The sequence below is a fragment of the Plasmodium relictum genome (genome assembly GCF_900005765.1).
Source record: "Plasmodium relictum strain SGS1 genome assembly, chromosome: 12".
In the NCBI taxonomy this organism is placed as follows: Eukaryota; Apicomplexa; class Aconoidasida; order Haemosporida; family Plasmodiidae; genus Plasmodium; species Plasmodium relictum.
Window position 1 is genome coordinate 2,008,901 of NC_041690.1, and position 14,115 is coordinate 2,023,015.

General features: G+C 17.6%; 5 protein-coding genes across 5 annotated transcripts; 3 read left to right on the forward strand and 2 right to left on the reverse strand.

Annotated features, from left to right (window-relative positions):
• Positions 1 to 713: 713 nt before the first annotated feature.
• ALBA2 (DNA/RNA-binding protein Alba 2, putative) lies at positions 714 to 1,648 on the reverse strand (the record flags this gene model as incomplete). The annotated part of the gene is made up of 3 exons (XM_028678327.1): positions 714 to 802; positions 889 to 1,166; positions 1,407 to 1,648. The coding sequence occupies 3 exons, from the start codon at positions 1,646 to 1,648 to the stop codon at positions 714 to 716; spliced, it is 609 nt and encodes a 202-aa protein (XP_028534628.1).
• A 2,075-nt stretch (positions 1,649 to 3,723) lies between these two features.
• PRELSG_1251700 (nuclear import protein MOG1, putative) lies at positions 3,724 to 4,230 on the forward strand (the record flags this gene model as incomplete). The annotated part of the gene is made up of 1 exon (XM_028678328.1): positions 3,724 to 4,230. One exon carries the CDS (start codon positions 3,724 to 3,726, stop codon positions 4,228 to 4,230), a length of 507 nt encoding a protein of 168 aa, XP_028534629.1.
• Positions 4,231 to 4,984: 754 nt separating this feature from the next.
• Positions 4,985 to 6,755, reverse strand: SEC61 (protein transport protein SEC61 subunit alpha, putative; the record flags this gene model as incomplete). Its single annotated transcript, XM_028678329.1, has 2 exons — positions 4,985 to 6,399; positions 6,752 to 6,755. 2 exons carry the CDS (start codon positions 6,753 to 6,755, stop codon positions 4,985 to 4,987), a joined length of 1,419 nt encoding a protein of 472 aa, XP_028534630.1.
• A 2,365-nt stretch (positions 6,756 to 9,120) lies between these two features.
• On the forward strand, positions 9,121 to 11,362 carry PRELSG_1251900 (dynactin subunit 2, putative; the record flags this gene model as incomplete). Its single annotated transcript, XM_028678330.1, has 2 exons — positions 9,121 to 11,122; positions 11,208 to 11,362. 2 exons carry the CDS (start codon positions 9,121 to 9,123, stop codon positions 11,360 to 11,362), a joined length of 2,157 nt encoding a protein of 718 aa, XP_028534631.1.
• A 1,044-nt stretch (positions 11,363 to 12,406) lies between these two features.
• SPC25 (kinetochore protein SPC25, putative) lies at positions 12,407 to 13,614 on the forward strand (the record flags this gene model as incomplete). The annotated part of the gene is made up of 7 exons (XM_028678331.1): positions 12,407 to 12,527; positions 12,609 to 12,674; positions 12,771 to 12,820; positions 12,891 to 12,987; positions 13,082 to 13,183; positions 13,297 to 13,392; positions 13,496 to 13,614. 7 exons carry the CDS (start codon positions 12,407 to 12,409, stop codon positions 13,612 to 13,614), a joined length of 651 nt encoding a protein of 216 aa, XP_028534632.1.
• Between the last annotated feature and the right edge of the window lie 501 nt (positions 13,615 to 14,115).

The window sequence follows — 14,115 nt, forward strand, 5'->3', positions numbered from 1 at the left end:
TTATATTAGAGTACTTAAAATGAGATAAGTTAAAAGTTTCCAATTTCTTATAAATTTAATAAGAAAATAAGATTACTAGGTTTTTTCTTTTTTTTTAATTGTCTTTTTTAAAAAAGAAAATTTTGAATAAAAAGCGAATATGAAATAATATAGTTATTTTATTTGACCTTTTTGAATTTATTTTTTATAAATAATTTAACTTCTGTAAAAAGTTAATCCTTATATATAATTCCAAAAGAGAAATAATTTAATTTTTTATTCATTATTTTTTTTTTTTTTTTTTTAATATCTGTTTATTTTGAATACATAATTCTAAAAGTTTTATTGTTAAAGATATATTTAAATTTTAAATTTCAACATAACATTGATATGTTATAGAAAGTTTCATACTTTATTATTATTTTAAATACTGTATTAAAAAAATAAAAAATTATAATTTTCTTTTTGCAATATTTAGAAATTTTTAAATGTTAAATATTTATAATTCCTTTAATTTTAATAGATCTTCTATCTTTTAATTCCTTTAAATATTTTGTTTAAACAAAAATATTTTATTTCTATAAAATATTTTGAACTATTAAATAAACCTTTACATTAAAAAAAAAAAAAATATGACTAATGTTTTGTTCAAATTTACATGAAAAATAAATACATAACGTAAATACATATATAGTTGGAATATATAATCTATTTTCACTTTTACATTTTAATTATTAATTTCTTTTTTCATATCTTCTGTTATTCCACATTGAAGCTTCATAATATGTTCTACGGTATCCTCTTCCTCTACCTCCTCTTCTATCTAAATTATAAAATAAAAAAAAAAAAGTGTTAATTTAAAACAAAATAAATTTCATTTATATATATATAAGTTTATAAAAAATTTACATCTTCTTCTATAGGCTTTTTCTTTTAGTATTTGTTCAGGAGTCATGACATTTATTTCCTTTTCATCTAATGGTTTTTGATATCCAATCTCATTTTTATTTATTTTCTCTTCATTTTTAGATAAAATTATTTTCATACATGGAACAGTCGTACTAAATTCAATTATTCTATTAGAAGTTGTTTTATTTTTATTATTTTCTTCGTCTTCTTCTTCATCTTCTTCAGCTAATCTTTTATTATCATACTTTGTGTTTTTTTTTAAGCCACTCGTATCCTCTCTATAGAATAATGAAATTGTAAATTCATTTTGTAAAAAATATTTTTTTCAGGAATGTACATTAATATACATATATATATTCCTTATGAAAGATAAAAAAAAAATTACAAAAAAAAAGAGTAAAATAGAAATAAAAAAAATAAAAATATATCTTCATAAAATAAAATGATATATGTATTATTATTTAAAAATATATATATATATATATAAGGAAATTTCATTAAAATATCAACATTTTAACCTTTTAATTATATGTTCTTTTTCATAAAGTTTAGTAAATTGGTGTATACCTTTCGCTCTTCTCTTAACCATCTCAGCAACATTAACAACAGAACTAATAGCCTTTCCTACCCCTGATAAAATTACCTCATCATAAGTTTCAAACAAAACTATAGCCTTATAGACGTAATCTAATGCATCGCTCTTGTAACTTACTCTTATCTCATTATCTAGTTTAGTATCACTTTTATTGCTACCACTCATATTGAAGAAAGAAATATTTTAAAATAAAATTGTAATAAAAAAAAAAAAAAAAAGAATTTTAAATAAAATATTATTAAAAAAAAAAATAATAATAAAATAAAATAAAAAAAATTTTATATAAAAATATACTATTTTTAATATAAAATTATGTTAAAAAAATAAAAAATAAAAAATATGTTGACATAATTTAAAATTATAAAAATTTATATTAATGTGAATTATGAAACCGTAAAAAAAATTTATGAAAATAATTGCTTCATTTTTTCCCTTCTTAATAATTCAATTTTTTTTGAGACCTCAATTTATATTCTAACTTTTTTTAAATGTATAAAATAAAAAAATATATTTTTTTATATTATTGCTATTTTCATAAAAATAAAAATTACATAAAAAAATTTTATTTATAGAACTATTTTTAATAGCGTTATATTTTTTAAATTGTCAAAAAAAAAAAAAAAAAATAATATTTATATAAGCATGTACATATACAAAGAAAAATATGCTTTATTTAATAACCTTTTTTTAATTTTCGGAAGAATACTTTCTTATTTAACAAAAAAAGGAAAAAATCTGCATAAGCTTTCATAATTTTACTACTACATTTTTTCATAAAAATATTAAAAAGTATTATTTTTAAAATAAAGAAAAGGATAAATTTATATTTATCTATTATTAATTATTTTACAGAATTTTTTTTTTTATATATTTAAAATGACAATAAGAACTTATACAATTCACAGGTTTAAGAACGAACTATTCCATAATGGATTATTTTTACATATAGTATTCTCATGATATCTTCTTTTATCTTTGTAACGTTTCTTTTTAAAATATCATTCTTATATTATTTTTTAATTGTTTAAGCATAAATATGTATTTTTTAATTTAATATTTCTTATTCATAAAATTTCTTTTATATATATATAATGATTTAAATATTCAAATATTAAATGGAAATTTTTCTACTAGAATATAAAGTATTCTACTATTATAACATAGTTTTTTGTATACAAATATATATATATATTATAATTCTTTTTCATATAAAAAAATAGAAGGAATAAAATATATAAAAGAAAAACATTAATAAAATTAAAATTGACCGAAATAAAATTAAACAAAATTATATAGAAATTAATAAGAAAATAAGTTAAAATATAAAAAAAATTATAAATATATATAAATATATAATATAATATATTAAAACAAATTAATTATCTTAATATTTATTAGTAAAAGAAATTTAAAAAAAAAAAATAATGAAATATTGGATAATTTTTTTAAATATAAGCATATATATATATGAAAAAAATTATTTTATGTAATTGTTGATATATGCATTATAGAAAATGTTATATAGACATTCCTTTTATAATTCTTGGTAAAACAATTTTAAGAATCTATTTTATATATAGATAAAATTCATGCATAAGTCGTTTCTCTGCTAAAATTTTAAGAAAATTGTATAATGAGTTAGCATAAAAGTTATAATAAAACATTTAAGAAATGATACTATTAAAGTTTTTACTTTAAAAAAATATTTATATGAATGTTTTTTTTTTATTTATATTTTTATCTTCAAATAAAATTTTTAATTATATATTATTGAATTGTGGTCTTGTTAATTCTTAACAAAAGGTAGAAATATTTTTTTAATTATTTTTAAATTAAAAAAAAAAATAAATAAAAATGAACAATAAATAATATATATATATATTTATTTATTTATAACTATAAATGGTATATTCCAATTCTTTTTGCTATGTATTAAATTCATTTCATCTTATTTTATAATTTACTCAAGTATTTAAATTCTGAAAGACGAAGATAAATATATTGGCTAATGTATTGAAAATATTTTATTTAACGAGTTCATTAAAAAAATTTCTTATTTTTTAAATGAATTAAAAATAATGAAATACAGAACATTAAGTTTATTAAATCAAAGAACAAGAACAAATAAAAGATATTAATTAGATTTAGTATAAAAAAAAAAAAATATAGCTTTTTTTTTTTTTTAATTTAATAAAATTATTTAAATATATATATAATTACATATAATTTTGAAAGTTAAAATGGAAGAAAAATTATGTGAATATCATTTTTTTAATAAATATATTAAGATGGTTATACCTGATAGTTATTTAGATGTATCAAAATTTAGAGTAATACCTGATAATCAAGAAGTATACGTTCATAAACTTGATAATAAATGCATAATCATAGAAATTTTGTGTTATCAAAATATAGATAATAATGAAAAAGGAAAATTTTATTTTTACGATTTAGCTAAAGAAAATGATAGTATAGAAAATATTATTATATTAGATAATAACGCCATACCTCATTCACAAAAAAACTATTTTTTAGTCGTTGGAAAACAAAAAGTTAAGAAGCAAAATTCACAAGTATATGAAAATATTTTATTATACATATGCATATTCCCTTTTAAAGAATATAATGCAGATATTTTAATCACATGGAATATACCAAGAGAAGATTTAAACATTCAACCAGAATTAAACATATTTAATGAAATGATACAATCATTTAGAATACTTGATTTTAGTTTATTTGTTTAAATACATAATGTATATATATATTTAAAAATAGGAGTCTATTATTATTTATCCACATATAAACTTATCATTCTTTTAATATTTATTTTTAAAGTTTATTAAATTTTTTATTTCTCATACAGTTTCCCTAAACATTATTGAAAACACTACTCTCCATATATTGCGAAAATTTTTTTTTTTAGTGTTTTTAGCTTTGAATAAAAAAAAATTTGGCTATAATATTTTTTATATATACAAAAAAGATTTATAATGTACAATTTGTTTTAATTTTTTTTAAAAAAAAGACTTTAATTTTTTATTTTAATTAATTTTCAAAAAATGTTAATATTATAGTAAATTTAAATATTTTCATTGGATTATTTAACAATATATAATTTTTTTTTTTTTCTTTTTACGTTTAAGCTAAAAAAAATCTAATTTTGAAAAAAAAAAAAAAATATTCGTTTAAAATTTAATGTATTAAATGTAGAACAGCTTTTACATATAATTTTTTACTTTAACACAAAAAATTTATATAGTTTTATATAAATATATATTTAATTTTTATATATTTTTATTTTGTCTTATACTAAATTATTCAAATATTTTAAAAGAAATGAACATAAATATGTGGCAGTCAAAATATATTATTTTATTATTATCTTCTATGTCTATATATTCTTTACATTTTCCCCAATATTGACATATAAAAAAAAAAAATTAAATTTTAAATATAGTGTTTTCTGATTTTGTAATTTTTTTTTCTTTTTCTTTATATTTAAAATAATGATGTTGCTTTTTCTTGTTCTTTTACTAGCATTTCATAAAATTGATAAATAATTGTGACAGCTAGCAATATACCAGTACCACTTCCTAAAGCACCAAGAAAATCAGCCAAAATTGTTAAAGCACCAATACACATACCTCCGAATGCAGCTGCTGTTGGGATATATCTATTAAATACACGAGTTAATGATGTTGGAGTATCTCTAAAACCTCTCATTCCAATTTGTTGATCTCTTAATTGTTTTGCTACATCCTTAGCTGAACTTCCTGATACTTCGATCCATGTTTTAGAAAAAAATGCACAAGCAATAAGTACAAAAGATATGTATACTAAGGTATGAAAAGGGTCATTTGTTATATCAGCAAATGAATTGGGAGGAGATATATAATATGCTATTCCTCCTATTGGTATAGAAGTACCACTAGCTTCAATTTCTTGCCATTGTCCTAATAAATTTACTAGTATACTATTTTTAAATCTTTTATATAATATTTGGGAAAAAAAATATAAATTAGACACTAAAGCTGTTTGCAATATAATTGGAATATTGCTAGTATAAAATAATTTAATAGGATAAGTTCCTTGTTGACCTCTTACACTTTGATATTTCACTGATAAATCTACTCTAAAACCTTGTAAATATATGACTATTAAAAATACTAAAATAGTTGCCAGTAAATTGGTAACATTAGGGGCATGTGTTCTATAAAACGCTTTTTTTAAAGCTGCTATTTTATTTGATTCAGTAAATAAACAATATATTAAAGAAATAATAGCTCCTTCAAATTCAATTCCTTTGTCTGTATTGATAGTTGTTGGACTAAATGATTTCCACATAATAGTTTCACAAATATTTGTTGCAATAAAAAGAGATATTCCTGAACCTAATCCATATCCTTTCTGCAATAATTCATCTAATAAAATTACAACTACACCAGCAAAAAATAATTGAAGAATTATAATAATAGCATGTCCTGTACCTATTTCTGATATATTTCCATAAATACCACTAATAACATATGCAATAGCTTCTCCTAAAGTTATCAATAATCCTAATAATTTTTGTGCTCCCTGAAATAATGTTCTATCTTCTTTTAAACTTTGATCTACATCAATAATTTTTGAACCTGCTAAAAGTTGCATAACCATTCCACTTGTAACAATCGGTGATATACCTAACTCCATTAACGTTCCTCTATTCGATGCTAAGATTACACGCATCCAATAAAATGGATCACTGGATTTACTAGTAACTATTCCATATAAAGGTATTTGACAACATATTAAAAATACAAATAATGATACAGCTGTCCATAATAATTTTTCTTTAAACGGCAATTTTCTATCAGGAGATTGCACTTCAGGCAATAAAAACATTACAGGTTTAATCAAATTTAAGAACCTTACTACAAACAAGAAAAAAAAAATTTTTAATTAGGAAAAAAAAGCAATAAAAATGTTATACAAATAAATTTATTTTTAAAAAGAAAAAAAATTATAAAAATTTACTTTAACTATCATATGAAATAATTTTATATTTCATTTAAAATAAAATATATAGATATTATATTCATTTTTCATATATATATATGTGAAATTAATGAAATATTTATTTTTATATTCTTCTAAATTTTGTAATTACTATTTTTTCATATATATATAAATGTATATAAACATATCTTTATGTTCTTGAACGAAAAAATATTTTATTAATAATTGTGAGACTAAAATATTTATTTGTATTTTTTTATTCATTACCCATTTTTTCCTTATTATTTCTTTTTTACTGTTAAGAGTCTGTTTCAGATCAATTTACAAAAATTTCCTTTTATTCATAAAAATAAAGTTTTATTTGTTTTTTTTTTTTTTTTACTTATTTTTTTTTTATATTCTATTGTATCTCGTCCTCTTATTTACCCTGCTTTTCTTTTTATGTGTTAACATAAATCTATTTTTGTGATATTAATTTTTAATATTTTATTCAATAAAAAAAAAAAAAATTAATTTATATTTTTTATCACATATTTTTTTACTTGCTAATATCTTTACACATACTCTTGTATGCTTTTAAATACCAAATATTTATCTAATTTAAAAACAAATAAAAACGTATTATAAAACAAAAAAAAAAAAATATAAAAAAAAAAAAAAATAAATAATAAATATGGAAATTACTAAATAAAAATAATGAATTTTATTATTTTATTTTTCTTTTTTTACTATTTTTTAATTACAATCTATAATAAAAATTGATTTTATTTTATTTCATTTTATTTCATTTCATTTTATTTTATTTTATTTTTTTTTTTTTAATACATTTCATCAACAACTGTGCATTATAATAAAAAAAAAAATTTATTCAAAGCAAAATTTCATAAATACTATAAAATTTTTTTTTAATTTTATATATACCCCAAATTTTAATGTATTAGAAAATTTTATTTAATATTAATATATTTTTCTTTATAAAATTTTTTTTTATTACATAGTAAAATATTTACTTATATATGTATTATACATATATGTTCTCTTTTTTTATTTTTAATATTTTTGACAAAACTTATGTGTAATTTTTTATGTATTATAATGGTATTTTTATAAGTTTAAACATTTTTTTTTTTTTCACATTTCCATGAAATAAAAAATTTTTGTTTCATTAAAAAAATACAAAAGAAAAATAAACATTATTTTAATCTTAAAAAGGACCTATAATTTTCTCTCTTTATAAGTACTATATTCATTAAGATATTTCATATAAGTAAATTTCTTAGGTAATAATAATAAAATAATAAAATTTTTATATATTCTTTATAGAAACTTTTTATCGCATAAAGTTATAGAATGCAGTACCTTCTTTAATTTATAATTCAGAGATTTTTTTTTTTAATTATACATTAAGTTTCACTTTTACAAATTATTTAAGAATTTTTTTTATTATATTTAAATTTATAAATAATAATTTTTATATTAAAATATTTTTCATTTTAAAAGAAACTTTCCATTTAAATAATTATGAATATATATAATCCTTTTTTTTTTTAACTCCTAACAATTGTTTAAACTTTTCAAATGAAAAAATAATTTAAATGTTGTCTATTACAATTTTTACTATTTTTTTAACAATTTAAATTTATTTTGAAGTTGAAAAATAAAATTTAAAGGAACTTAAAATGTTTACTTTTTTTTTTTTTCCTTTTTTTCAATTTTGATTATTTATACATAATTGAAGTTTTATTAATGTTTTATTTAAAAAAAAAGGAAAAGGTGTAACAAATATATAAAGATTTTTTTAAATATAAAGCAAAAGATTACCTTATTTTAAGAAAATATTATAATTCAATCTTAAACTTATATGTAAAGTCATTGTAATAATTAAAAAGATATGCCATTACATATCGCTTATAAATTTTTGGATTAATTATTCTTGTTATGTAAATTCAAACGTTTAAAACTTAAAATGTATTTTTTTTATATTTTTTATAATAACAAAAAAATATCTAATGAACGAAATATATATATATATATATATATATATATGAAATACAAATATGAAATATAAGACAATATATATATACGCATTTTTCTCCTTTTAAGTTAAATTTTTTTTTTTTAAAAGAAAAATTAGAGAAAATAAGTAATTACAACAATTCTCATAAATACATAATTTCAACATTGATAAATTATTTACTTTATTTTGTATATGATCTTTTTTTTTTTTATTTTTTTTTTTTTTTTATTTTTACATAACTTTAGTGCATTTAATATAAGGACAATAAATGTTCGTATAAGGAAATACTAATATAAAAAAAAAAAATGTTAGAAATAAATTTACTTATTTTACACATATTTCTTTTCCTTGAAAAATAAAATAAAATAATTTGAATTTATTCTTTGTATTTCATTACTTAAATATATATCTTTTTTATTGTAATTTTAAATTTACATGCGTAAGTGTGTGTATATTCCTTTTTGTTTTAAAGTTTTTTTTATGTTGTAACAATCAGAAATAATACTTTAAAACTTTATGAATTAAATCGTTTAAATCTTCTAAATAATCTATATTTTAACTAAGAAATTTAAATACACATTTTTTATATTTTACTTTATAAATTTATAAAAGATAAAATATGAGTTCTCACAGTGATGATAATGAACACGTAAAACATAAGATAGGAACTTCAGAGAACACAAAAAAAAGTGTTCCTAGAAAATCAAGTAAAGAAAAAGAAGAAAACCTAAAATCAAATGTAATAAGAGAAAATTTTGAATATATGAAGGAAGAAGAGGAAGTTGGTTCTTATGGAGAAGTAAAAGAAAAAGAAAGTTATGAGGAAAATATTTATGTCCAAGAAAAAGAAAGCATTTATGAAAATTCAGACGAAGCATTAGAAGAAAAAAATAAAAATATAGAAGAAAAACAAAAAAAAAATTATGAGAAAGAACAGGAACAGGAACAGGAACAGGAACAGGAACAGGAACAGGAACAGGAACAGGAACAAGAACAAGAACAAGAACAAGAAACAAAAAAAGACAATGGAATTCTTGATGATCTTAAAAAAAAAGAGAGCACAAGTGATACAAAAGTAAATCAAAAAAGGCGACAATTTTCTTTAAAAAATTTAAACATTGAAAAAAATCTAAAATATATCAATTCAAGTACACATGATAATATTGATAAACAAATGTCGTCTAATACAAAATTAAAAGGAAAAATAGAGGAAAAGAAAAGTTTAAGTAAATCAAATGATACGGAAGATATAAGTGACAATAAAAAAGATGAAATATTTATGAAGAAGAATAAAAAGTTAAAAGATAACCTAAAACCAGATACACGCGATATTTTTTTTACTTCACAAGAAAAAGATGTTTTTGAATACATACCAGACACTTCTAGTTATTCTATATGCCATAATGAATCAAATGAATTATATAAGGATGTTGTAAATATAAATAGACATTTTTTAGATGAAATAAACACAAATATATATGCATCCCCTTTAAATACTTATTTATCCAATATGCTAACATCAGATAGTGCTGAACAAAGAAAAAAAGCATCTTTAGATATGGATTCTAAAATAATTAAAAAAGATTCTTTAAATGATGAAAAAAAAAATATCTTTTTAGATGAAACTTGCAATGAATCAAAATATTCTTATGAATTCTTTAAAAATAAGATTTTTAAATATTATGACAATGGGGTTATAGTAGAAGTGAACCCTTCTAAATTAAAATATAACAATTCCAATAAATATGAATATAATCAAAATATGTCTAGTTATTTAGAAGATCCATTATCTTATTTACAAAAATTAAAATGTGAAGTTGAAGATATTACAACATATATTAAAGACATTGAAAAAACAAAAGAAATAGATTCAGTATATAAAGACGATAAATTAAATGATGAAGAATTAATAGAAAATGAAAGAATTATGAAACAAATTTTACATAATAGAGAAATACCGGAAATATTAATGGAATTATTTTCTTTAAAAAACGATATCAACAGTATCTTAAACGATGATAAATTAACTAAACTTTTTAAAACAGAAAAGGTACCTGAAGAAAAAAATTATATTGATGATACTAAAGATATCAGAAATCTATTAGACACATTGAAATATTGGAAAAAAGATAATTTAAAAAATAAAAATGAACATAATAAAAGTGATATTGATTCATGTAAAGAATTCGATATATATAGTGTAAAAAATATTAAAGAAAAAGATGTAAATGTAAATGATTTATTAATGTTAGAGAGAAAAATTTCAGATATAGAAAAAGTTTTAGGTATTGAAAAAATGTCTATGCTTCCATATGATGATCTGAACCATGCAATATTAGATTTATATAATAAACTAAGTTTATTAGATTCTAATAAATTAGAAAATGTAAAAAAAAAAGTACAAAATCTTCAGTCAGAATTTTTAAATTTGAAAAAATTTAAAAAAGATGTATTTAATATATCAAAAGAAAGAGGAAATTATGAAGAATCTATTGATGAATTATTTAAAATTTTAGATGTATGGAAGAAAACACATCATATAATTCCCAATGTTTTAACAAGACTTCATCAGTTAAAGAAAATACATGACAATGCACAATCATTTGCTTCAAGATTGGATGGTAAAAATATATTATAATTATTTATATATTATTTATATCATATATATAATATATATATGTACATTTTTTTTCATTCTTTATTTAGATTTAGAAAAACAACAAATAAAATTAGATGATACATTAAATTTAGCAGAAAGAAATATTAAATTAATAAATTGTAAAATTGATGAAAATGTGAATTTACTTCAAGACACGCTAAAAAAGTTTGAATCAAAAAATTCCATTAAAAATAAAATTTAAAATATTTTAAAATTTTGAAATTACTTGCAATTTGATTGATCTTAAAGTAATATTTTTATTTTTTTATATAGTAAAATGTTTATTTCTATTTATTTATTTTTTTCTTTTGTCATACAAATAATATTGTTCAATTATTTATAATCAAAAAAAAAAAAAAATACGTAAGATTTTTTTTTTTAATTTTTATTTTAATCATTTTCATTTCTTTTATTATATATTTTTACATGATTTTTAGTAATTTCACTTTTCATTACGTTTTTTTTTTTTTATCAAATATGTTTAAGTAAAAATTAAAATAAATATTTATCTTTGATAATTTAAAAATATTTCTTTTTTTTTAATATTTTTTCTTATTATATTTTTTTTATTTTTGTACATTTTTTTCCTTTTTTTTTTATCTTTTCGATAAGATTTTTTCTCTTTTGAGTTATTTTATGAATTTTTTCATTAAATTTAAAAATATAAAAGGCTTTATAGTTTTTAATTGTAAATAATTTTTTTTTTCTGTTAAATTGTTAAAATAAATTCATATAATAAGACAAAATAATCTATTAGAACTAAAAAATACACAATATGTTGCTATATTAACTTTTTTTTTTTTAATACAAAAGCAATAAAAAATAAAATTTTACAAATTTTCAATATTGAATTTTCTATAAAATTCGTATATTTTTTATTTATTTTTTTATGTAAGAAAATATCTTTTTAATATATTTAAATTATTTACATTTTTCATTTTTATTCCTTAAGAAATTAGCGAAAATACGAAGTTTAAAAATATTATAAACAAAAGTACATTATAATACTATGTAATATAAATTATCTACTTTTTATATATTATTTTTTGTTTATAAAAATTTATTGGATACAATGAAATATAAAAAAATTAACAAAATAACTTGAACTTTTTTTGTATAATATATGATTAAGAAAAGAATTAAAATAATAAATAAATAATAAAGAGATATATAAAAAAATAAATAATAAAAAAATTAATAAATAATAAATAAGTATAGATTTAAATAAAGCAAATAAAATTATAAAATGGAGAATATGGTAGATAATAATGAAATAAAAAAATCTCTTCAACAACAGATAAATCAAATTATAGGAGATCAAGAAAAACAATACAATGAGATAAAATCTTACATAGAAAATGAAAAAAGTAAAATTTAAAAATATTTATTTAATTTTTTGATAATTTATTCAAAACTTATTTTTTTTTATTTTTTTTTTTTATTTGAAGAACAGATAGAAATTTTAAAAAATAAAACTAAAGAAAAAAAAATATCGATAAATAGGATAAATCATGGTATTATGTCTTTTTGAAAAAAATGGCATATATATATATATATACATATGCATATACATATTATTTTAAATTTTTTTTTCTTTCTTAATTTTTAAGAAATTGAAGCAAATACTGTACTAGTGGCTGAACTAAAAGAAAGTGTTTTAGTAATAATAATATATTTATATAATTAATATAATATTCTGAAACTTCACTTTTTTTTTATTTATTGTATAGGAAGAAGAAAAGAAATTAGAAGAATATCCTAAATTAATTGATGAAATTAATGATAAACTTAATTTAATTTTAAAAAATTTTGATTCATCCAAATTAGGTAATGCTCTTTTAGCTATTGTATATTCTTTTTTTTTTTTAGTTTTATTTATACTCTTATTTTAATTTTTTAATAATTCTCCGTTACTTTACAGAATATAAGACAGTGAAGTTACATAAAGATTACATTCAGAATGAATGGCAAAAAAAATTAGAAACCCTATATAATCTTTTAGGTTTTGAAATAATTCTTCAAGGTTTGAAATTATTTAATTTTTACTCCATTATTATTTATATATATATGCATAAATTATTTTAGTAATATATTACTACTTTATATTTTATTAATAAATAATTCAAAATCATGCAGACGATAAAATTTTAATAGAATTTTCAAATATTCAAGAATCAGAACCTCAAAAAAAATACCGAGCTACAGTTGCATTAAATAATGGATCTTATGAAGGTATGCCATATTTTTTTTTACATGAAATATTAAGTTTATTTTATTATGTATACATAATTTTATATATATATATATACATACATACATATTTGTATTCATACAGCCATTGAAACAACACCTCGTATAAATAATTTTGAAGATTTCGTTGACCATTTAAATAAAGGATTACCTTTTACTACTTTTTGTTGTTTACTTAGAAGATCTTTTAAAGAATTAAAATAATTTTTGATCTTAGTTTTTTTTTTCTTTGTTCATAAGAAAGTAATAATATATTTGAAATATATATATATATATATATTTCATACCCATTTTTCAATTAAAAAAAAAGAACTGTCTAATTTAGATATTTTTTGGTAATTTATAATATAATTGAAAAGATGTTATAAGCAGTTTTTTATTTTTAATAACAACATTTTTAATAATTTTAAAAATAAATAATTGCAAAAATATATTCATTAATTTCAAGCTTTTAATTCTTCATCACTACTAACATATATAATAAAAGTAACTTTTAGTATATGACCTTTTTTTTTAAAAAAAATTAGGAATAAAATTGTGTCCTTATAAGATTTACAAATATACAAAAATAATAATACTTTTATTTTTAAAAATATTTTTAAAATTTTAAAATTATTATAAATTTTACAAAAATGATAATGAAAGTTATTCCTTTATAATTATTATATAATTTTAGATAAATAGATTAAAATATAATTAAAAAAA